Source organism: Trichosurus vulpecula, chromosome 1 (assembly GCF_011100635.1).
Source record: "Trichosurus vulpecula isolate mTriVul1 chromosome 1, mTriVul1.pri, whole genome shotgun sequence".
Classification (NCBI taxonomy): domain Eukaryota; kingdom Metazoa; phylum Chordata; class Mammalia; order Diprotodontia; family Phalangeridae; genus Trichosurus; species Trichosurus vulpecula.
In genome coordinates, this window is record NC_050573.1 from 393,463,593 (window position 1) to 393,487,202 (window position 23,610).

Below are 23,610 nucleotides of genomic sequence, written 5' to 3' on the forward strand. Positions count from 1 at the left end.
CCAAACTTCAGTTAAGTCTGGATTCTAGAGAGTGAGTCAGAGACGCATTCAAACTTTTGGTTAGGTTAATAAGGATGGTTGGAACTGGATTGTCCTCTTACTGTCCAGACTACGGATATCATTCTTACTGATTTCTTTCTTTTATCAGTAATTACAGGTTTTAAAGGCTCTTCCTGACACATGAACGTAATTTACACTTTGCATTGGGCTTAGTTTATTTTTATTCCCCTTTAGATGGGTCATGAATCAGCCTTCAGAGGAAAAAAAAAATACCTCACCTAGCTCTAATAGTAACAACAACAACTTCATTTATTGGTGATTTTATTTGCAAAGCACTTTACAAATGCTATTTCATTATATCCTCACAACAGCCCTGGGGGCTAGGTATAATTATTATCCCCATTTTACAGCTAAAGAAACAGAGGCAGACATAGGTTAAGTGCCTTACCCAGTCACATAGGTAGGAGGTGTCCGTGGCTGGATTTAGAGTCAGATCTCCCTGATTCCAAGTCTGGTACTGTATAGGTATTCAGGGCATTAAGAACTTAAAAGAGAAGATCCATACCAAGGAACCATTTTCAGGGACTTGAATAGACTCCTCCTTCCAAAAGAGGAAGTTTATTAGTATCTCACTTTAACATTTCACCTTAGAGAAGAATTCAGCAGCAGTTGGATCCAAATTGCTTCTGTCCAATGTGATTTTTATATTTTCTGCAGTTATTTTAAATGCAGTCTTTCTTTCTTTTCGTACTGGATTTTGTTGATAATAGAAAGAAAGGATGATTATTTATGTGAGTTTATTTTATATCCTTTAACTTTGCCAAAAGTTGTTAATTGTTTCAGCTAGTTTTTAGCTAATTTTCTGGTGTTCTCTACGCATACGATCATATGGTCTGCCAAAAATGACAGTTTTGTTTTCTTGTTGCCTATTCTTATTCCTTTAGTTTTTTTTCTTGTCCTATTGCTATAGCTGGCATTTCTAGTAAAATATTGAATAATAGCGGTGATAATGGACATCCTTGCTTCACCCCTGACCTTATTGTGAAGGCTTCTAGTTTATCCCAATTATAGATCCTGTTTACTCTTAGTTTTAGATAGAAGCAGGCTCTGACCTGGTCAGAGCTTGGTCAGACATCAAAGATGCCAAGGTCGTCCACTGCATCCCTGGCCATTTCCAGTCACCTTGACTTTTGTCTTGCCACTGGACTGCAATGACTCCGAAATCAGAGAAGGAGGGAGGCCGACCAATTTGCGCAGCAATGCCTCACTTAAACCAAATACACAAAGAAGTCAAGATATCACCATCTGATGTCACTGGTCTTCTTTGAAAACAAAGAATGAACAATAACAAATAGTAATGTTATGAAGTAGTCACTCCTGTAAGACACCTACAACTTGAATCCCAACTTTGGTCTTAGGGTTCCATTGGAGTTATTTGTTTGAGTAGCACATTTACAACTCTTTTCATTCGTAATAGGTAAAGATTAACTTTTGTACTTATATGGTAATAAGTTAAGAGACAAATGGGAAAGTATTATTTATAGATAGCAAGTCTCATTATAGATGATTCTTTCTAATAACATACACACAGCGACAACAACCAATAGCTGTAGCAGTAGCAATAATGATGGAAGTAATTAAGATCAGACCAAATGAATATCATCTCAAATACCTCTGGAGTTCATTTATATAACATGTAGTAGGCACGTAATAAATATTTGTGTAACTGAGTTGAATTCAATTCTTCCACTCATTTTTTCCCCATTACTCTGTAATATTGTTTTTGTGGCAACACGTAAGTCCTCTTCTTCCCCATGTCCCTATATTAATTGAAAATTACTACACAAACTGCTGGTATCAAGTTTTACTGAGTATGGGAACTCTGATTTATTTTGAGGGGAGATGGGACAGAGAGTGGAATTATCTGGGGATATTTGGTTCCTCACAAATACCACATTCCATAAGGACTTCGTGGGACTGCAAATATTTTAAGATGCTAATCTTAGAAATTAGGCAATTGATCAACTGAATGGCTCCTCATGTCAAGATATTGCTAGCCTCTAGAAGATACAAATATGCATAGGTCTCTTTCTTTAACCTCAATGAACATTGATGAAGATAACTAACAATAGAGAACAATCCCAAATGAGTAGTACATAGAGTAAGTGACATAGTCTAGGAATTCAGAATAGGGAGAAATCTTTGATATGGTCAGGGGAGTCTTCATGGAGAAAGCAAGTACTTGAGCTGAGCCTTGAAGAATAGAAGATTCAAATATATGGGGGAAAGAAGGAGGAAGCTGAATCTAGGCAAGCTCAAAGCATGGACAAAAAAAATGAAGAGACCATAAAAGCAAAAGGTTGAATGTATAGAGAATACTAAATAGCATTTCTATAGTGCTGTAAGGTTCACAAAGTATTTTCCTTAAGCAATTGTATTATTTTAAAGTAGGTTCTTTTCCTCCATGGCCTACAAATAATGCTCAGGCTACTTAGCCCATTTTACAAAGAACACCCTCGTTTAATTTTGCCAATCCCTCAACTGATCATCTTTTTTCTTTTTTGGGAGGGGGGAAGGCAGGGCAATTGGGGTTAAGCGACTTGCCCAAGGTCACACAGCTAGTACATGTGTCAAGTGTCTGAGGCCAGCTTTGAACTCAGGTCCTCCTGACTCCAGAGTCAGTGCTCTACTCACTGCACCACCTAGCTGCCCCTCAACTGATCATCTTAATCTCTCTTCCTTTTAATTGACAACCTCCTAGATGGAATTAGTTTTTGCAAATTTTCTCTAGCTTCACCTCCCACTTATTTCTTAATCCCCTGCACTCTGACTTCTCATCTATTACTTTCTTTAAATGTCCCCTACATGGTTTCCAAGGATCACTTCATTGCTAAATCTGAAATCCTTTCCTCTGTCTTCATCTTCCTTGACCTGTCTGCTGCTTCTATCCTTATTGACTATTGCCTCATTCTTAGTAAATTCTCCTTCCTCGGCTGCCATGACCCTGTTCTCTCTGACTTCTTACCTACTTTTCTCTTCCCTCTTTGGCCTCTCTTCTGGATGATTATCCATCTCCAATCCCCTAACCGTGGTTTTCCCTGAAGGTTCTGTCCTGTGCTCTCCTTTTTCCTCTCTTTACCCCCTCTCCCCTTGAAGTCATCAGCTTCCATTTAGCCAGTTAGTCTGTCTATACAGATGACTCCCAAATCTCTATCACAAGCCCCACCCTCAATCTTGAATTCCAGTCCGCCATCACCAGCTGCTTGCTGGAAATCTCTTAACTCTGTCTCATCAGCATCTCAAGCCCATTTTATCCAAATACCTAGCTGATGGGGACATCACGACACTTCTATTCACCCAATTTTGTGAATTTAGTCATCTCTGACTTATTCGTCCCTCACTCCCTCAAAGCCCATAGCCATTCATTTACCAAATACTTTCAATTCTACTGGAAATATACCTCTGCATCTGTCCTTCTTACTGTTCATCTTGCTATCCCTGTAGTTTTTACTTTGGCTATTGTAGCATCTTCCTAATTGGTCTCCCAGCTCCCTTTCCCAATCCATACTTACACAACTTTTGAAACAATGTTCCTAAAGCACAGGCCTCAACAGGCTTCTCCCTTTCTCAAAAGTCTTTAATGATTTACTGTTACCTTTTAAACACACTCTTCACCCTGGAATTTCAAGCCCTTAACTATCTGGCTCCAGGCTACCTTTCTTGGCTCATGGCACATTACTCCCCTGTTAGAAATAAGCTTGACACTGAAATTCAGGTATCAAGGACAATTTATTGCTATTGAGGAATTCACAGGAATTGGTAAATGTTCCTGGCCAGGAGCGGACTCCACCCTTCTTTAGGAAGGGGGAGTGGGGAGTACAGGAGTGAGACCAACTTTATTCTGTTAGAGTAACATAGATTGAGGCACCATCAGCTCAGTACCTCCCTTCAGAGAATGGATTAGTCTGCTCCCTTCTAGGTCACAATCTTCCCTATAAGCCCCCAACATGGAACTCCTTGGAATGTTCCCCCCTCCTCAACATATGTCCCATGTTAAAAAGTGGCGGAAACCTCCTCCCTGTGGATGTATGAGGTAATATTCAATTAGTTGATTAAGCATGTGTGGTAGGTATTTGGGCCAATTCTCTCTTCAACCCTGACTGTTATCTGGCCAGTTTAGACCAGTTTTCCTACACCCTGGGTCTGAGGCATCCACCAAAACCACAAAGTTGATTTGGATTGGTTGAGGACTCTCATCCTGGTTAATTTTTACTCCTTCTTTGTTCAAGCTGACACTTCATCAATTATTCTGTGGAACTCAATTAACTCTTCTGTGGAAACCTAACTTTCCCTAACTTTTGCCCATCTCTCACAGCCCCTTTGTGTATAGTATGTCCTAGTCAAACTGACTACTTACTATTCCATAGGCAACTTCTTGTCCCCATTCCTGCCCTCGTACCCCTCCTCACATATGACTGTTACCTCCATATGCAGATTCTTCCTCCTCAATTTAAATGTAAAAATAATTAATTAATTGATTCCATTTATTTATTCATTCATTCATTCGTTTGTTTGTTTGCTGATAACAATGTACAGGAAAACTAGTTTTGAGACCAGTGCCTGAGAGACAGTAGGAACTGAGGCACTTTGGCCAAGCTGTGCCCCTTTCTCCACAGGGAGGCAGGGACAGGTAAACATAAAAAGCTAGAAAGCCCCACCCACAATAATAAAGGATTTATATCTCCCAGTCCACATGTGCATCTTTATCTTGCTAATTGTTAGTGTACTTAAAATGTACTGCAAAAAAGCTACTGAGGATTAGTACATTTGAATAAAAAACTCCAGCTGCTTTTCCCTTCCTGAATATAAAACAGTGTTACCATTAACTACTGTTTTCTTTGGATCTCTTAGGTAATTCTGGACATGGGTGGTTTTCTTGGTCCTACAACACGTATAGTTTTGCCTCTCTGTCTGATGCCAGGTTATGGAGGGGTTTTCATGCCCTCAATATTGTTGGTGGTAGTGAATTGGATTTTAAAATGCCATGATTATTCAAGTGAGAGTTTCCTTAGACCATTGTCTTGTAATTCCATATATTTGTTGACCAACTAATCTCCCTTAAAAAAAATAAGACTGGTGGAATTAGAAATAAAAACTTTTAGAATGTGAGTTTGTTATCTTTAGATTTCAAACTTGGAAAGGGTTGCTCAGAGTCACTGCTTAGTCTACATGGCTGCATAGTTTTCAAAGCTTCCTTAGCTATGTAGTTCTTGAATGAGAGGCATGCCACAGTCTTGGCAAATGTGTCAATGACCATAGTCTAAATGGGTCCCCTGGAAAAGCTAAACTCATGCTTATTTCAAGTGCCATGCTTTGTTAAATAGTATTTCCTCCCATTCTGGGAAGTGTTATTTAAATGCTGGTTGTCTCAAAAGACTTATCCATCATTTTAAAGTATCCTAAAGAAGTTGAGAGGGAGAGGGGAGGTGCATTGGATAGGCAGTATGTTTATATGTAAGTTTGATTCATGTCCATGAATTAATACTTCCATAAAGATTGATTATATATCCTAGAGTGGAGCTTTTATTTGTGAAATGAAAATTATTCTCATGCCCTCTTATTGGGAAAATAAGTTGATACTAATCTTTGTTAACAACTGCACATTATTTAACTAGCCTAATCTAGGCTACCAGGGAAAGACCTCAGAACTTGGAAGCAAAAGACTTGAGACTTCGTTCCCAGCTCTATTGCCTGCTAACTGTATAATCACGAAAAGCTTGTTTAACATCACTGGCTCTCAATTTCCCCATCTGTAAAATCGAGACCACAATGTAGTATCCACTTCCATAATGCTGAGCACCAAATGAGATAACATCAAAGCTCTATGTAAATACAACCTGCTGATGCTAATTTCCATTTTGTGATTATGTTAGGGTCACTGATGTAGTCTGTTCTGCCACATTTCTTTGGGGAAGATGATCAGTGAGATCTAGGAAGCGTCTTCTATTTTATTATAAAAGACGATGTTCATCTTAGTTATTGCCAAGTGAATCTGATGACATAAAGAAAGTTTAAAATCTCTTCAAAAAGAAATCAGAATGGTTTGATGTTTTCCTCCCTTCACACTGGAAAACTAATAACATCAGGTTTTTATCATCATTTAGGCATTTTAAAAAAAATAAGCGACTTTGTTTCCATGCAAAATGCATTTTCCTGTACTTAAACCTGAAGCAAATTTTTTAAAAAAATCTTCCTCATACTTAGCTTCCTTTTTTTTCCTTGTTTTTAATGGGAGAGGATCAATGTAAGTCAACAAGCCATTTGATAGAAAGTCTTTCCAGCATATTTTGAATGGAACATGTTTATATTCTGTAAGTGAGAAATTTTCAAGGTGAAGAATAGTTTATTGGAGAAACAAAAGTGCTGGACCAGGGAGTCAGGAGACCTGAGTACTAGCTTCCCTGGATTGAAGTCTTACCTTTAATACATGCTGACTATGTGACTATGGCAAATCACAGAATATCTCTAGGACTCTATATATTTCAAATCAACAAAAGAGAGATTAAGTCTGCATTTTGTGATGGATATGGAGGGCCTGTGTATGTGCATGCGTATGTATACATATATGTGTATGTATGGTTAAGGACAGGACCCATGATTTCATCAGTGTGAGCAACTCTAGTTATGGAGACTCCCTTCATTGATCCACATCAGCAACTCTTCTGCAACATCTGGTATCAGAGTTCTCTGGGTGGACTGACAGGGTCAATTCAGACTTGCCCAGAGTCATTTAGTGACAAAGTATCAGAGACAGTACCTGAACTGAAGTCTTCATGACTCTTGAGACTAGCTTTCTATTTACTTTATCATGCCCTCCTAAAACTAAAGTGAATTAAAAGTAATTTAATGTTAAGGATATTTTTAGATCTTTCAGACCAATAGAGATAATATATAATGCACATGACATAATTGATAACTATATCATTTATAAATCTGAATAAATCATATGAATCTATGTTTGATTTATATTATGTTACATTACATTGTACTGTATTGTATTATATTTTATTATATTATCCAGTACTGTACTGGCTGCTAGGCAACACAAATGAAACATATTGATTGGCTACACAGATCAATGATTCCTAAACCAGTTTTGTAGAGCAGTTTTTTCCACTTACCTATGTGTCTCTATTAGTATAGACACAAGGATTCCAAAACATCCTTAAAATTATATTAATTTAAATTCACTTTAATTTCAAGGAATATATATTTATATATATACATACACATATACGATACATGCAAGTGTATGTATACATATACATACATATATATACATATACATATATATGTGTATATATATGCATACACACACACACACACACACACACACACACACACCCATTTATATAGTCCAAGAGTATGATATGGATAGAAAGCTGGTCCCAGAGTCATAAAAAGTCCTGTCTCTGGCACATTATAGTTGTGTGCCTGAGACAGGTTTATAAGGTTGTAACTTACAGAACAATTGTCCATCTGGATAAGTGGAGGGATTTTTCACATTTGGAGTTCCCCATAGTGAAGGAATCGTGGGTCTACCCTCCAATCTCTCTGTGCGTCTCTGTCTCTCTCTCTGTCTTTATCTATCTGTCTCTCTCTTTTATTTGCTCTTGCTTGCTTTCATTCTCTCTTCTATCTGCAATGTAACATGGAATGGTGGTATGGGTAGGGAGAGAAGATGGGCAAATTGAGCAAGCATCCCCTAGAAAGTGTGGAAATCACGACCTTAAAAGCTGGGAAGAATAGCATGTTTTCATTACTTTATATCCTTTAGAGCTTTTAGAAAAGGATCACCTTTTGACCCTTCTGTGATGTAGTGGCTGCTCCAAAAGTTGTTTTGGAATAAAGAAGACTTCAGTTCAAGTCCCAGTTCTGACACATCCTGCCTGTGTGACCTTAGTGGCTAATCACTGAACCTCTCAGTCCCTCAAAGACTCTGTAAGGTTGTAGTTACAGAGAAGGATGTTGATGTGCACTGGCAGAGAAACTCCTTCACCAGTGAGACTTCCTTCACCTATACAAATGAAATCATGGGTCCAACTACCAAAGAAATATTTTAAGATTTTTCAACCAAGTCCAATTCTAACTCCCCACCCAACTTCACATAATCTTGAATTGGTCCATCCTAAGATTCATCCCATTTCTCTCAATGCCACCTCAACGGTTCAGTGGCATATTATATGGTGATAAACACCAAATGAAATTTCTAAAGTTTGGAAATAGTTATAACTGCTCCTTAGAATTGTTGGAATATTTGTATTCATTCCTATTTGCATCTTACCACCTCCCCTATAGCAATTCTGGTTCATCTGATTTTGATTCTTCCCTACCTCTCTCTTTTCCTTCCTTTTCTATATTCTCCTTTTGAAATGTTGAAATATTGCTATTTCATCGATACATGACTGACAAACTCAATGCTCTTTCTCTGCTTTATTCACAGACAAGAGACGACTTCCTTGGACAGGTGGACGTTCCTCTTAGTCATCTCCCGGTAAGGAGGTTTTAACTGACCTGTTTTTTATGTGATGGAAAAAAGTTTTTAAATGAGGCCCTTTGATAAATTGTCTGAATTTTAGGGAAATATTTCTTATACTTTAGTGAGGAATGGAAGGTAGGATGAGAGAAAAAATCAGACAAAGTCTTACTCCCATTTTAGAAAGGTAAGAGAAATCTCAGCTGTAAATTGAAGTTTGGCTTATAAATATCAATTACTCCCAAAATTCCAGTCCAAATGTTTTAATACTCTTCTGTATTTCTAGCCAGGCTTTCTATGTCCCAATTCTTTGTTCTTTATTATTGTCCCATTTTTCAGTAACCTCTCCCTTGATTCCCAAGAAACTGGGGCATGAGGAGAGATAATAAATTATCTGGCTTTATCCAGACATGACAGGAAGTATTCATCTCATTTTTCCTTTCTCTTGAGATTAGTTTCTGAAACTAGTGCCTCTCTGTTGTACTTAGGCATTTTCTAGCCAGCACGAGTAATCACAGCTCAGGGCATGGACAGAGCTTAGTGCTATAGAAGTCACTGCTCTCAGCCTGATTAAGAAGTATAGCAGCTGATTCTGGATAGCTTCTAGATAGTGGTAAGGGATACCACCCATAGGTTCTTTAAGAGAGAGGACAGGAAGATCTCAATGAAAGAGATTACATCTTGAATTCTAGTCTCCTTCTATTCTCCTTCCTACTTATAACTTCCTACTTGTCCTATTCTCCTTCCTACTTGCAACACAAAACAATAGTTTATGTAATGATGAGTATAGTATAGGACAAAAAAAAAAACAACTAGTAGGCTGGGGTCTAATACTAGCTTTGCTACTGTGCGCTATGTCTGGAGCTCCCAAACATACCCCAAGGTTGATGAGGCCTCAGAGTCTCATTTGCCATATCAGAAATACAACCCTTGGCTGTCTCTAACGGTCTTTTTGCCAGAAAGCTGACCCCTCCAGTCAGTAGCTACCAAGCAGAGCCACAGTACACAAGACAGATGCCCACAGAGACAGAAATAAACACAGCATGTTAGACTTAGATACAATGACTAAAGTATAGTAGATTTACTGCCAACTGCAGTTTTTAACTGTAGCAGGCAGTCCTCAGTCTAACAGAATTCTCTTGGCGCTCTTAGCACCTTCCTAAGGGTCATTGTACTATTAGAGATATTCAGAGAAACAGTCATTGTTGCCAGCGGAGATATACAGAGAGATCTCTAAGCTTGTGGCAATTCAGATATACCCTTCTGGAATCCCAAAGTCTACCTGGGTCTGAATCACTGTTCACAGACAACTGAAATCTGCCACAGAGGTTTCACAGTAGTGGCCAGGCTATTAACTGTTAACTCTCCGTTTCATTCTTCTTGTTCTTTAAACATCCCCATCATATACTGCCCATCATGGCACAGTAGGGATGGAAGAGGCTGGATGCTCTTCTTAACATAGTTCTGATCTACCTTACTGCTCCAAACTTTGTCATTGTCCCTTGGCAATTGTGCTAACATGAGTGTCCCTCCAATGTGTGTCATTTGACCTCCTTTGGCTTTAGTTGCCTGAGAGGAAATAAGAAAATTGATCTCTATAATCTCTAGGATCATTTCCAGCTTTATAATTCCATTATGCTATTATATACTACTATTTATCAGCTCTTCCACATAATTAATTTAAATAAACAGGAAGAACTTAGTACATTTGGCTCCATATTATGTTCTAATCAGGTTCTAGTTGAGGAGTGCAAGAGAGATGTTAACCTAATACATAGGTTGAATATTTATATTATTTTGTATGTTAGCTCCCCATTTGTTTCTGATGCATTTTTTTGCTCAGATTCTGAGAAAACTATTCTGAATTCTTGTTAAATGACATTTATTCCTTTTAGTGTTGGAGGGGCCTTGACTAAAGTCCTACTTTTTGATGTTTCTTCATGGGATATGGGTGATTCTTGCTTCTCAGAGGCTATCTATTCCCATGGGGTAAAACCTCTAATTGGTTCTATTAAACTGAAAAGTCTTGGTGTGTAGATCCAGTGATTCTCAAAAGAACAGCCTACCTCAATGTTAGAGGCTCATCCCCAAAAGACTGTCTACTGGATCATACATTTTGTTGGTCACAGTGCATCATGAAACCATTTGCTTGGGTGTGGTGACATTGCAGTCTCTTTCAGTATAATGGTGTGGTCAGACTTGAGCATTAGGAAGATTATTTTGGGAACTGCATGGTGGATGGATTGGAGATGGAAGATATTGGAAACAAGGGAAAGAATAGTTACAGTTACACAATTATATTGGTCTAAGGCAAGAGGTGATGGGCATCTGAACTAAGGTAGAAATATTGTAAGTGAGAAGTATTGTAAGTTGGGGACAGATCCAAGTTTGTAGAAGTACGGTTGACAAGATTTGGCAACTGATTGGATGTGAGATATGAAGGAGAGGGATTATGTTTAAATCTTAGACCCTTGGTAACAGGGAGGATATTACTGCCATCAGCAGAAATTGAGAAGTTGGAAGTTACCCAAAGCAGCATTAATGGCAACTAGGCATGATAGTTTGTTATTGGCCACTAAAATGCTGAAGTTTATCATTTGTGTTATATTGCGATCTGTATCCTATAGTTATAAATTGCACCTGGCATTTTATGTACAATTCAGTTGGAATTGATATTAGGACTTCAAATAAGTGATGTCAGTGGTGATACTAATATATCTACCCTAGGTAGTCTCCTTGTGAGGGCTTGGCTATTATTTCTAGATGTAGGGAAACCAACCATGTTTTATAGTGGGAAAATTTACGATCAAAAATATAAAGACTGTCAGTTTTCAAACCTAATTTGCTTTTCACGTTTATAGACTGAAGACCCAACCATGGAACGGCCCTATACTTTTAAGGATTTCCTCCTCCGACCCAGAAGGTGAGGGCTTGTTTTTGTTATTTTGCATGTACGCAGATTTCAGTTTATTTAAATTTTACTTTTTCATGCATATAAATATATTCCACAAAAAGCACAGTTGTGCCAAAACCTTTGGTAACTTGTCTTTTCTCCCTATAATGTAGTCATAAATCCCGGGTAAAAGGCTTCTTACGATTGAAAATGGCATATATGCCAAAGAATGGAGGACAGGATGAAGAAAATAATGATCAGAGGGAAGATTTAGAGGTAAGACCCTTCTGTTGTTGTTTAAAAATAATAAAATAGCTAAAGTGAATTTAAAGTTTCTTCAGAGCACTTTATTTCAGGAATTTGAACAAACCTTATTGGCACCTGTCTGTATCAGAAATAACAGTGGCTACCATGTTCAGGCATAGTAATGAGGATATATGACAGTTCATTGTAACCTGGGTTGTTTATAAAACATAAAGAAGTGTTGTTAAGTATAGAACTTGGGGGTGAAGAAATTTGAGAACTGCTTGCATCTGTAAGATTTTATGTTGTATTCTTGCGTTGTTAATATGTTTGTGGTATAGTAGATTCAGTGCTGGACTTGGAGTCATGAAAACCCAAATTCATGTCTTCCCTCACACACTTACTATATGTAAACCTCTGCCAGCCTCAGTCTTATGACCTGTGAAATGAAGATAGTAACAGCTACTTCACAGGTTGTTGCAAAGATCAAGTCATAAGTGATAAAGTGATACGTGTGTTGTTGTTCAGTCGTTTCAGTTGTATCTGATGCTTCATGACCCGTTTGGGGTTTTCTTGGCAAAGATACTGGAGTGGTTTGGTATTTCCTTCTCCAGCTCATTTTACAGATGAGGAAACTGAGGCAAACAGGGTTAAGTGACTTGCCCAGAGTCACACAGCTAGTGTCCGAGGTTGGAAGATGAGTCTTCCTTACCCCAGGCCTGGCACTGTATCTACTGAGCCACCTAGCTGCCCATATAATACCTGTGAAGTGCTTTTAAAACCTTCAGGTTCCATACAAATGCTAGTAGTTGTTGCTATTGGAGATAAAGGGAACATAAAAGCATAGTGAGCCATATCTGACCAAATGACTAAATCTTGAGTTTAGACAATACCCCTTTGGACTTCAAAGAATTTCAAAACTTCATCAAGTTTACTCGGTTGCTTGTACCAGTGAAGTCAATAAGTTTTTTGTGACTACCAAAGAAAAAGAAAAAAAAATTAAAAAAATAAAAGAAAATATATATTTATATTAGATAATATTGCTGTTTGACCAATCACACATGGTACCAGATAATAATATTCATAAAAGTAGCTTACATTTAGAGAGCTTTTTAAATTTCAAAGCATTTTGATATGTTATCTCCTTAGTATCTCTGTATTGCTCTATCTGAAAGAAATAAAATGCAATCTTGACTGCGAATATTATTTTTTAAAACCCAATATCCCTTTTATTTTGTAAAGATGAGTTAACTTTTAAATTTTAATATAGCTACCATGAACAATTGAATAGTTCTACTATGAATTTCTTTCCTTTTTAAGATAGGATTACCCAGGTTTTGCTCCTTCCCACCACTATAAGGGTTTTGGAAAGCTACTCTATTCATTTAATTCCATCATGACTTGAAGATTTATGCCTTTTAAAATCCCCTCTAGCCCTTGAGATTCATTCAGAGTGGCTAGAAGCATTAGAAAACCTCTCCCAAGTTTCTTTTTCATTTGGCACCCACACGTGAGAATGCATTAGATGACCTTTCCCTAGAAATAACCACTTTTGGCATTAACTGTCCTGATAAATTTTTCTTCTTTCTCCTTTTTTGGGGGGGGAGGTGGCAGGGCAGGAGAGGAATGAGAGGATTTGGTGAGGAAGAATAGGGTGGGTCCACCAATGCTTTTCTATTTTCAACTCAGAGCAGTTACCTTTTTCTGTGCTTTTACATCTTGAAAAGACTCTCTCAGTTCTATTTTGTTAGGCAATTATTCCGCTGCTTCTGACAGTGGATGTTAATCAAGGCCTAACTATTACTTGGTCTGCCATTTGTGTGCAGCTGTTGTATTATGTGAATAATGTGTTATGGGCACATTAACACACCCCTCAGAATGAAAAGCCAAGTTTTGGGCAATATTTCACTCACAAACTTTCATCTCTATGTATAGTATATGAAGAAAAAAATGAACAAGTGGGTGGTAGGCAGCTCTGAATTTCAAGACAGCATAAGCACATCAGCATATTTTCATTTATTATTTTAAATCCAGTAATTTTTTACACTCTTCTACTCGTCTGATGGCGGTAACCAACATATTAATAATTTTACAGTGATTTTACTCTGGGATATTAGGAAAGGAATACTTAATGCTGAAAATATGTATTGTAAAATGTAATTTTAGCTCTAAGACAAGGCAGTCTGATTGTATAGGGGCAATGTCACTAGAATAAAAGGAGATGAGCATCAGTTCCCAACCTATATCTGGTTCCAGGAATGAAGCCAGTTGCAGGAGGGTGCCATTTCCCTAAAAAACCAGCCACGAGTGTGGTAGCTCCTTACCTAGAAAAAAAAATATATTGGGCTTGGAGTCCATCTATTCCTGGCCTTACCACTGATCCCTTTTAGCCCACAGTAAGATTTTAGGCAAATTGCTGACATGTGCAAAATGAGGGTCTTATTTACCTTTTCATTCATCATTTAAAGATGTTAGAATATATATAATTATCATAAAATAAACCCATGAGTGTCATGTTAGTGAAGCTCTGATGAATGCCATATAGGCCTTCAAATGAAAAGTCACACACATGGTACAACAATAAAATAATGAGAATAATTTTTTAAACAACAACATACAATTACTTTAAAATACTTCAAAATAGTCATCTTGGAGGATTCTTCTTATTATTACCTTGGAAGATCCTTCTTATTATTATTCCACTTATTCTAATGAAGCTGTTATTACTGAAAACATTTCTGGCACTTCTCTTTTGGGATGACCTTCAGAGCCTGTAGAAATTTATTAAAATCGTATTTTGTTGAGTTAAGTCATAAGTAAACCCATCAGAATACCTGCGGTCTTGCCTTAGCCCTGCCCCTTGTTGTCTGTGTGAGGTCAAGGAAGTCACTGCTCTTTTCAATAAAATGAAGGAAGTAGATTAGATAATTCCTAGATTAGATGGTTCCTTTCAGTTCTAAAATTACTACAAATTTGTGTTTCATAATCTCAACCAGGCCCTCACTTCAGTAAGACAATCATTGTTCACCTCTTTAATCAATTTATTATCCCACTTACCACAGGACATATTCATACACTCTCATCTCTCCTCAATCCCTCCTCATCAAAATTCCCTTCAAATGGCCTCAGTTTTTTTTTTTTTGGTTTTTTTTTGGAGAGGTAAGGTTTTCCACTACTCTGTCCATTCTTCTCCCCTCTTTCTCATCTCACATCACTTAGATGTCTTTCCCCACTATCTTCCCTTCACCTCTGTCTTTCATGTTTATCTTTTTTGCCAGCCCCATCAATACACACCTTTGATCTCATTCCATCCCATCTTCTCCAACAGATTGCCCTCCTCTATCATCCTCATACTCTCACTTATTTTTAATCTTTCTCTCCTTGTTGCTTCTGCTGTTTTCAAACACGCTCACTTCTCCATCATTAAAAACCCTCCCTACCACCCCTGCTGACTTCCATAACATATCTCTTACTCTTCTTTGCTAAACTCCTTGAAAAATCCATCTACAGTAGATACCCTCACTTCTCCTCTCACTTTCTCTAAACTGCCCACAATATGGTTTCTGGATTCATCATCATTCAACTGAAACTGCCCTCCACAAAATTACCGACATTGTCTTAATTGCCAGATAAAATGGCCTTTTCCTTCATCGTCATCCTTCTTGATTGATCTTCAGCACTGATATGGTTGATCACCCTCTTCTACTTAAAACTCTACACATTTTGGGTTTTGACTCTACTCTTACCTGACTGACTGTTCTTTCTTGGTCTCCTTTGCTGGATCTTCCTGGGCTGTCCTCCATAACTGGAATGCTCTCCCTTCCCACATTCACCTTCTATTTTCCCCAGCTTTCTTCAAGACTGCTCACATCCCACCTTCTACAACAGACCTGTTCTCATCTTCTTCATGCCTAATGCCTTCCCTCTGAATTACCTTCCACTTACACCACAGCCACCATGAGTGTCTGCCAAGGATCCACTCATGGACTTCCTCTCTTCTCCATCTGTGGTTCTCACTTGGTCATCTCATCATATCTCCTATCTCCAGATGACCCCCAGATCTGTATCTCCAGGCCTGGGCTCTCTCCTAAGCTCTGTTCCTACATCACAGATTGCCTTTTGGACATCTCAAACTAGAATCCACATAGGCATCTCAAACTCAAAACACGCCCCTGTCAAAGCATCCCCCCTTCTGAATGTCTCTATCACTGTGGAGGGCTTTGCCGTCTTCTGACTTACTCAGGCTGCACACTTTGGCTTCGCCATTGACCCCTCACTCTAACTCACCTTTCGTAGCCAGTCTGTCCTCAAGTCTCGTCATTTTTACCTTAACATCTTTCATAAATACAAGCTTGTTCTTTATACTCACACAACCACCCTAGTGCAGACCCTCATCACCTCCTGCCTGAACTGCTGCAGGAGCCTTCTCATTGGTCTACCCACTCCAGTCCATCCCCCACTGAGCTACCAAGGTGATTTTCCTAAACTGTCTGGCTGACTGTCACCCTCCTGATCAAGGTAGCTAGGTGACATAGTGGATAGAGTCCTGGGCCTAGAGTCAGGAAGACTTGAGTCTTCACTTAACGAGCTGTGTGACCCTAGGCAAGTCACTTAACCTCTATTTACCTCAGTATCCTCAATTTTAAAATAGGAACAATAGCAGCATCTACCTCTCAGAGTTGTGAAGATCAAATGAGGAAATATTTGTAAGCCCTTAGTAGGCACTATATAAAATACTCACTGTCTCTCCTCCTCCTGTTCAGTAGGGATCAATTGTAAAATGCCCAGTTTTGCATCTCAAACCCTTTACAGCCTTGCCTTTTCCAGCCTTTTCAGCATTCTTACGCTTTGTCTCCAGTAACACTAGCCTTCTTGCGCTTCTTCACACACAACACTCCATCTTCTTACTTTCTCTATCTTTTCAGTGGTTGTCCCCCATACCTGGAAAGCTCTCCCTTCCCACATTCACCTCCTATCTTCCCTGGCTTCCTTCAAGACTTGGCTCGTGTCCTACCTTCTACAGTAGGCCTGTTTTCATCTTCTTCACAGCTTTCCCTTTGAATCTTCTTCCACTTACACCACATGTTTTGTTTGTACATGGTTATTTGTATATTATTAGAATATGAGTTCTGTAAGGGCAGGGCCCATGATTGTTATTTTCTTCGTATCTCCAGTGCATAGCACAGTGCCTGACACATAGTAAGCACTTAATAAAAGCTTGTTTGCTGACTGATTATTCTTAATAGCTTCTTTAAAATTAGACCTTGTATAAAAACACCAGATATTATTTTTAGACAGTTGGCTTAATTGTGGATTTCATGTTGTGTGTATGTTGTTTTTTTTTTTTAAAGCTGTAATGTTGCTTTCTTATCCTAGAAGCAAAAATTAAATTAACCTTTTAATCACCCATTTGACTTTATTTTACAGCATGGGTGGGAAGTTGTTGATTCAAATGACTCCGCTTCTCAGCACCAAGAAGAGCTTCCTCCACCTCCCCTGCCACCTGGTTGGGAAGAGAAAGTTGACAATTTAGGCAGAACTTACTATGTCAACCACAACAACAGAACTACCCAGTGGCATCGACCCAGTTTAATGTAAGTTTTCTATGTCTGTGGGTTAAAGAATACCCCCTTGGTTTGGACAGAATTAAAACAACACACAGCACCTCTTTGAGAACAAGGCTAGGAATTAAATCGAAAATCAGTAATACTTAAAGGTTTTCAATGTTCTATGATTCTTTCTTGGTTCACCAAGTTAAGGTGAAGAACCTCAGAGAAAGTCACATTATATGCATCGTAAGAATAACAGTTTTGGTGTCATATTCTTCTCAGGAAAATTTGAATTGGATGAAAAATCCTTTGATAAACTGGCATTACTAGATTACTTACCATTATTGGATTAATGGAATGGAAAATTGAGCTTATGTTTCCCAGATTTAGTAGGCTATGTTGTATAATCGCTTTTTCCTCCTTGACCCGCTCTTGGTAACTGACCCTTAACCCAAAGTGGCAAAACCAAATAACTTTGGAATCTTCTTCATTCATTAATGTGCTTACCAGCATGGGGGGAAAGTGAGGGAGAGGACTTTTTAAGATCCCATCATTAATTGATTTTTACAACTCTTTCCAGAAAAGACACATGTAGCATATGCGTGTATGTGAAAGTGCATATGTGTGTGTATATGTGTGTATGTATAATTAAAGAGAATTATGTTTTTAGAAATTTTTGAAAATTTTGCATTAGCCCCTTGGAAGGACACTAGATATTTCTGTTCCAGGATAGTTTGCATATAGAAAGTGCTTAATAAATGTTTGTTGTATGAAATCACTGCTATAGATTAAGTTCATTCTTCATTTGCCTTATTACATTAAGTTTATCACTATTTAGCTTACTTTGGTGCTGGTTCTGGCTCTAGATATGATCCATTATCTTAGCTGTTCAAGGTTAGGTTGAATTGACACTAAATAATATTCACTGCAAAATTTTCTTTAAAAAAATTTAATGCAGATAGTTCCATTAAGGTCCTGTTTGCTTTTCTCCTATGGCTAATGGACACAGCTATTCCCATCAGTGAATCGTTTTCCCTTCCTTTCTACACAATCACCATTAGACAATTAGTTACTAAAACCATTTTGAGGAAATATTTATTGTTACTGATGCCTGGCTTTCAAGTACTCTGGGCAGATGCAGTAGTTGAAAGAGACAAGGCTTAAATTTAGGATCTCCATCTTCTTGTAAGAATGGCTCTTTTTAAGCAAATCAATCTTTATCAAGACAGAAATTATATTAGTTATAAAATCAGAGAGCAACATGAACAAGAACCTATTCTACCATGAAAATGACTCTCTTGATTCAGTAGTCCATTCACCCCAGATTCTTCATCAAATATTTTAAGAATTAGGGGCCCTAAAGCTATCATTTATAGTCTGGAAAGGTTTGAGTTCACATTCTAGGAGATTCCCAGGTGGAAGCATGAAATGAAAACTTGTTAAATCTTTGAAGATTTTTGGTTTAGGAATAATGTTAACAATGGTAAAATTTGGGGAAAAGCAACACCCTAGTCACTCAATGCCCAGGGCAGGGTTGAGGAACCTGCGGCCTCAAGGCCACATGTGGCTTTCTAGGTCCTCAAGTGCAGCCCTTTGAATCTGTGAAGTTCAGGTTCAGAGGGCCACACTTGAGGACCTAGAGGGCCACATGTGGCCTTGAGACTGCAAGTTCCTCACCCCTGATCTAGGGTATTACATTGGACTAAAAGACAGAAGAACTAGATTCTTGTCCTAATGTAAGTGCTAAATGAAGGCTTGTTGTCTTGCCTTGTCTCTTATTGTTCATATAACTTCAAGCAACTTCCTTACATTATCAAAGCCTTGGTTTCTTCCTCTTTGAAAATGAAAAGAAAGAAAAGAAATGAAAATCAACACGATGCCTGCCTTTCTTACTTCACAGGATTGTTATGTCAATTGAGATAACTAGGTAAAAGATTTTTTTTTTTTACAAAGCATTATACAGAAGTGGGGTAGGAAAATTATTTTTCAACAGTTCTTTCTTTAGTGATTGGGAAAATTGTGCTTTCAAGATCTTAATCAGCCTTAGAAATTCTGGGGATTTTTTTTAAAGCTACTGAAGTTTAAATGTATTAGTCACACTAACAAAAATGATTTGCATAGATGTAACCCCCTCACAAAACAAAACACTTTACCAATATATGGTAGAAGCAAAGAAAAGTGTATTTTTTAATTCAAATTCAGATTCATCGTGTTTATTCATGGTGTTGAGAAAAGGGGAAGGGTAGAGGAGTAAGCATTTCTATAGCTTCTGCTATGTACCAGGCATTGCGCTAAGTGTTTTACAAACATTATCTCATTTGATCCCCACAGCAACCCTGTGAGGTAGGGTTGTTATTAACTGAGGCAAGCAGAGATTAAAGTGACTTACCCACGGTTAGTGTCTGCAGTTGTATTTTAACCTGGGTCTTCCTGACTTTGGGCCCAGGGTTTTATCTCTCATACCACCTAGCACACAGCAGCAGGCTCCAACAGTAAAAATAAAGGGTGAGCCTGAGCAGAAGCTCCACAAAAATACTGTGTGGGAAATGGATAGTCCTTCCCCTTTTCCACCATTCCTGTCTCAGAGAAAATATAAAGGATATAGGAGAGAAGAAGAGGTAACACTCGGAGCCCGCTTAGCATGCTGCCTCTCCTTGACCTTTTTAAGGAACCATCACTAAATAATCAGGGCCTTCCCAGAAGAGAAAACATTTCCTTCCCCTTTTGTGAACATGAGTTGCCCAGAAAGCCTCTGGGCTTCCTGGAATTTTGTTAAACATTCTGGCAGTAATTTCCGAAAGCATAATTCCAAGCAATAAAATATCCTTTGAGAGAAACTGATACATCTCAGCACTTGATATCTATTAAGGGAAAACTATCTTTGAGAAAATAAAATTAGTGAAGAATCATTAATTTGGTGTCCATTGTACAGTGGGGAAAAAAAACTGGACTGAGAGTGAGATGACCTAGCTTCTAATTTTGTGTCTGCCACTAACTAACTTTATGACTTTGAATGAATCGCTTAATTTTTTCCAAATTTCAGCTAATCATTCCAGGCCTTTTGAGTTTGTTGCTTTTTTAATGGTCTGGCAATTTTTAATGATTACAAATCTAGTGAGCAACATTTTTTTATATCTTTACTTGGTTCTTGTCGTTCAGTCATTTTTCAGTCGTGTCCTACTCTTTGTGACCCAATTTGGGGTTTTCTTGGCCAAAATACTGGAGTAATTTGTTATATCCTTCTCTTGCTCATTTTTACAAAGGAGGAAACTGAGGCAAACAAGGTTAAGTGTCTTGTCCAAGGTCACACAGCTAGTAAGTGTCTGAGGCCAGATTTGAACTCAGGAAGATGTCTTTGTGACTCCAGGCCCAGCACTCAGTCCACTGCATCACCCAGCTGCCCATTTAGTTCTTACATACCCCTTTTTTTGAGGTTTTGCTCCCTCCTGACTGCTTTCTCTTAGGTGGCCAGGTGGTGCTGTTGGATAGAGGGCTGGGCCTCAGACACTTACTAACTGGGCAAGTCACTTAACCTCTGTTTGCCTCAGTTTCCTCATCTGTAAAATGAAGATAATAATTGTAGTGAAAATTAATTGAGATATTTGTAAAAAGTGCTTAGCGCAGTGCCTGGCATATAGTAGGTGCTTAATAAATGCGTATTCCCTTCCACCGTCTTAAAATCCTTTATTTCCTTCAAGTCTCAGTTTAGGTTATACTTCCTCCTGGATGGAGTCTTTTCTGATTGCCTCACTTGTAATGGCTGTCTTCCTCCTGAAATCCCTTTGTATTTATTAGCATATGTTAGTTAGCTGAGGATAAAAACTGTTTTGTTTTTGCCTTTGAATTCTGTTGGACTCATCATAATGCTTAAGAATGCTTTTTGAGTGAAATTGATAGTGAACCTGCTTAGAATTTCTGGGTTTCTGTTACCCCCCCCCCCCATTATATCCATGGGAATTAACTATAACTTTTACTCACCTTTCCTTAGCATACTATATAAATTCTTGCATATACAAGTAAATATAGTGCTGATCATAATATAATTAGTATTTAAGAATATGAAATATAATGAGGTCAGATAGCTAGATTTCCAAAACATACACCTTCCTACATTAGTATACAAAGTAAATTAAATATAATTAACCTTTTCTTGATAACTTAAGGTCATTATGATCACTTATAGTCTATAGGTTTGGGATTTAATTTGTATAGTCAAAGCTGCAGATCTTAAGGCTTTTCTTATTTTGCATCATAATTACCTAACATTACATATTTCTGTTTACCATTAACAACTTGCTCAACTTTAAATTCCACAAGAGCAAGGACTGTGTCTTAATTATATTTGATTCCCTTTCATACATAGCAAAGTGATTCTCACACAGTATATCCTTAAAAAACAGTTGTGAATTAATTCTTAGCCAAAAATTTTTTCCTTTTATTCTGAACATAAAAACATCATCAAAAGAGCATTTCTGTATCATATACACGTATTTCCATTTTCATGTACACAAATTTTTGCAGATTTCCATAATTCACAAAATGAACATTCCATATCAAACCATCATGAATCTCCATTTTATACTACTTACTTTTTTTTAAAGTGTGCAATAAATTCTTCACATTTCAAACGACACTTCTTATTACATGCTTCTCATATTTCCTTCAATTTTCTTTTGTGCAATTAAAAAATTGTTATAGTGGCCTTTTTTTTTTGAGGGCGGGGGTATCTCTCTTGCTTAGCCAGAATTGTGAATCTTCTGTCCCCTCACCAAGTAGCCAGATTTTTACTGTACAGATGGACTGTTGGATTGGGAGGACTGCTAGATTAGAATTCAGAAAGCCTATGTTGGAATACCAGCACTAAGACTATATTCATTTCCTTGGTGATCCTGAGCAAGTTACTGGCCCTGTGGAGTTTCCCTCATCTTTAGAAAAGAGGGGTTTCCACCATGTTTAAGGCCCAATTCAACTCTTATGAATTTGCTTTTTTAATAAAATCCAGATTTCTGGTTCATTTTTGTTATTTCTTTTGCTAATAAGAGGAGACTGAGGAATATGTATGTTCCTGACCTCCTGGGCAGTGCATAAGAGAGCTCCTTTATTTTTTTTTCCACACAAGTAATTATTGGCTCAAAAGCTGAATTCTATCCCTAAGAAATTTTATTTCCCTCAATAAAATCATCTTTATCATCTTAATCTTTCTGTTTAGCAATACTGAAAATGTATTTTAATTTAATGTCATTAAGTATTACTGCTCATGGGTCAGGGTTAATCTATTCACCGCCTCATTGACTTGAATGTCACAGGGAAATACCACATCTTGTAGCCATTTGGGATATTTCCACTGAAGACAGTTAAATCCAGTCTGCTATTTCACAAGTACAGACAGGAGTGTAGCCTTTCATTGTCAGCTAACTTTCAATTCATTGTTCTTTAGCTGTTTTTCAGTCGTATCTGATTCTTAATGATCCCATTGGGGGGGTTTCTTGGCAAAGATATTGGAGTAGTTTAATATTTCCTTCTCCAGCTCATTTTACATTCCTCATTTTACAGATGAGGAAACTGAGGCAAACAGTGACTTTCCCAGGGTTACACAGTCAGTAAGTGTCTGAGGCTGGATTTGACCACAGGTCTTCCTGACAGCAAGCCTGGCACGATATCTACTGTACCACCTAGCTTGCCCTTGTTTCACTGTGGGGCTGGATATTTGAGCATTCTGAATACCATCAGAGTTTTACCATCTTGGTCCATTTTTGAGAGGTGCATTATTTTCTTACAAGGTTTTAAGGCAACATGACTTATAGACAACTGATAGTAAAAGGCTGTTTACAGACTACTCAAAAATACAACAGTTGCATATCTGCATTGGTAAAGGGAGGGTCCCCACTAATAGTCTCCTACACTAATAAAATTAGAGGTCTAGATTGAGCAGCCTCCTCCCACCAAAAAAGCCACAGATGCCCCCCAAAAGAAATCACCTGCATTGATTTTCTATCTTCTTAAAATATATACTTCTTTAGAGAAAAAAACTAAATTTTGTATCTTCCTGAGTGCCTAGCCTGAGGCTTTGTGGATGGCACACATTTAAAGCCTTTAATCTCTGCTGATGGTGTGGGATGAGGCTGATGGATTACTTGAGCACAGGGGTTCTATTCTGCAGTGGGCTAAGCCTATTTGGCATTTGTACTAAGTCTGGCACTAAAATGGTGAGACCCTGGGAACAAAGGCTAGCAGGCTTTCTTTAAGCGGAACTTGCCCAGGTTGGGAAAAATAGCATTTCAAAGTTTCAGTGCCTATCAGTATTAGGATTAGGCCTTCCCACTGCACTTTGAGCCCAGGCAGAAAAGAAGACCCAGTCTCCAAAAAAAAAAAAAATGTATTGAATGAAT

At 38.0% G+C, this 23,610-nt stretch overlaps 1 protein-coding gene across 5 annotated transcripts in view; it reads left to right on the forward strand.

The window, feature by feature from the left end:
- NEDD4L (NEDD4 like E3 ubiquitin protein ligase) overlaps nt 1-23,610 on the forward strand; it is a gene marked incomplete in the record, with an annotated part of 461,078 nt that overhangs the window by 346,473 nt on the left and 90,995 nt on the right. For all 5 annotated transcript variants that reach the window (XM_036757634.1, XM_036757643.1, XM_036757611.1 and 2 more), the window contains 4 exon segments: nt 8,504-8,554; nt 11,398-11,459; nt 11,603-11,705; nt 17,100-17,266. In XM_036757634.1, coding sequence (XP_036613529.1) covers nt 8,504-8,554; nt 11,398-11,459; nt 11,603-11,705; nt 17,100-17,266 — 383 coding nt within the window.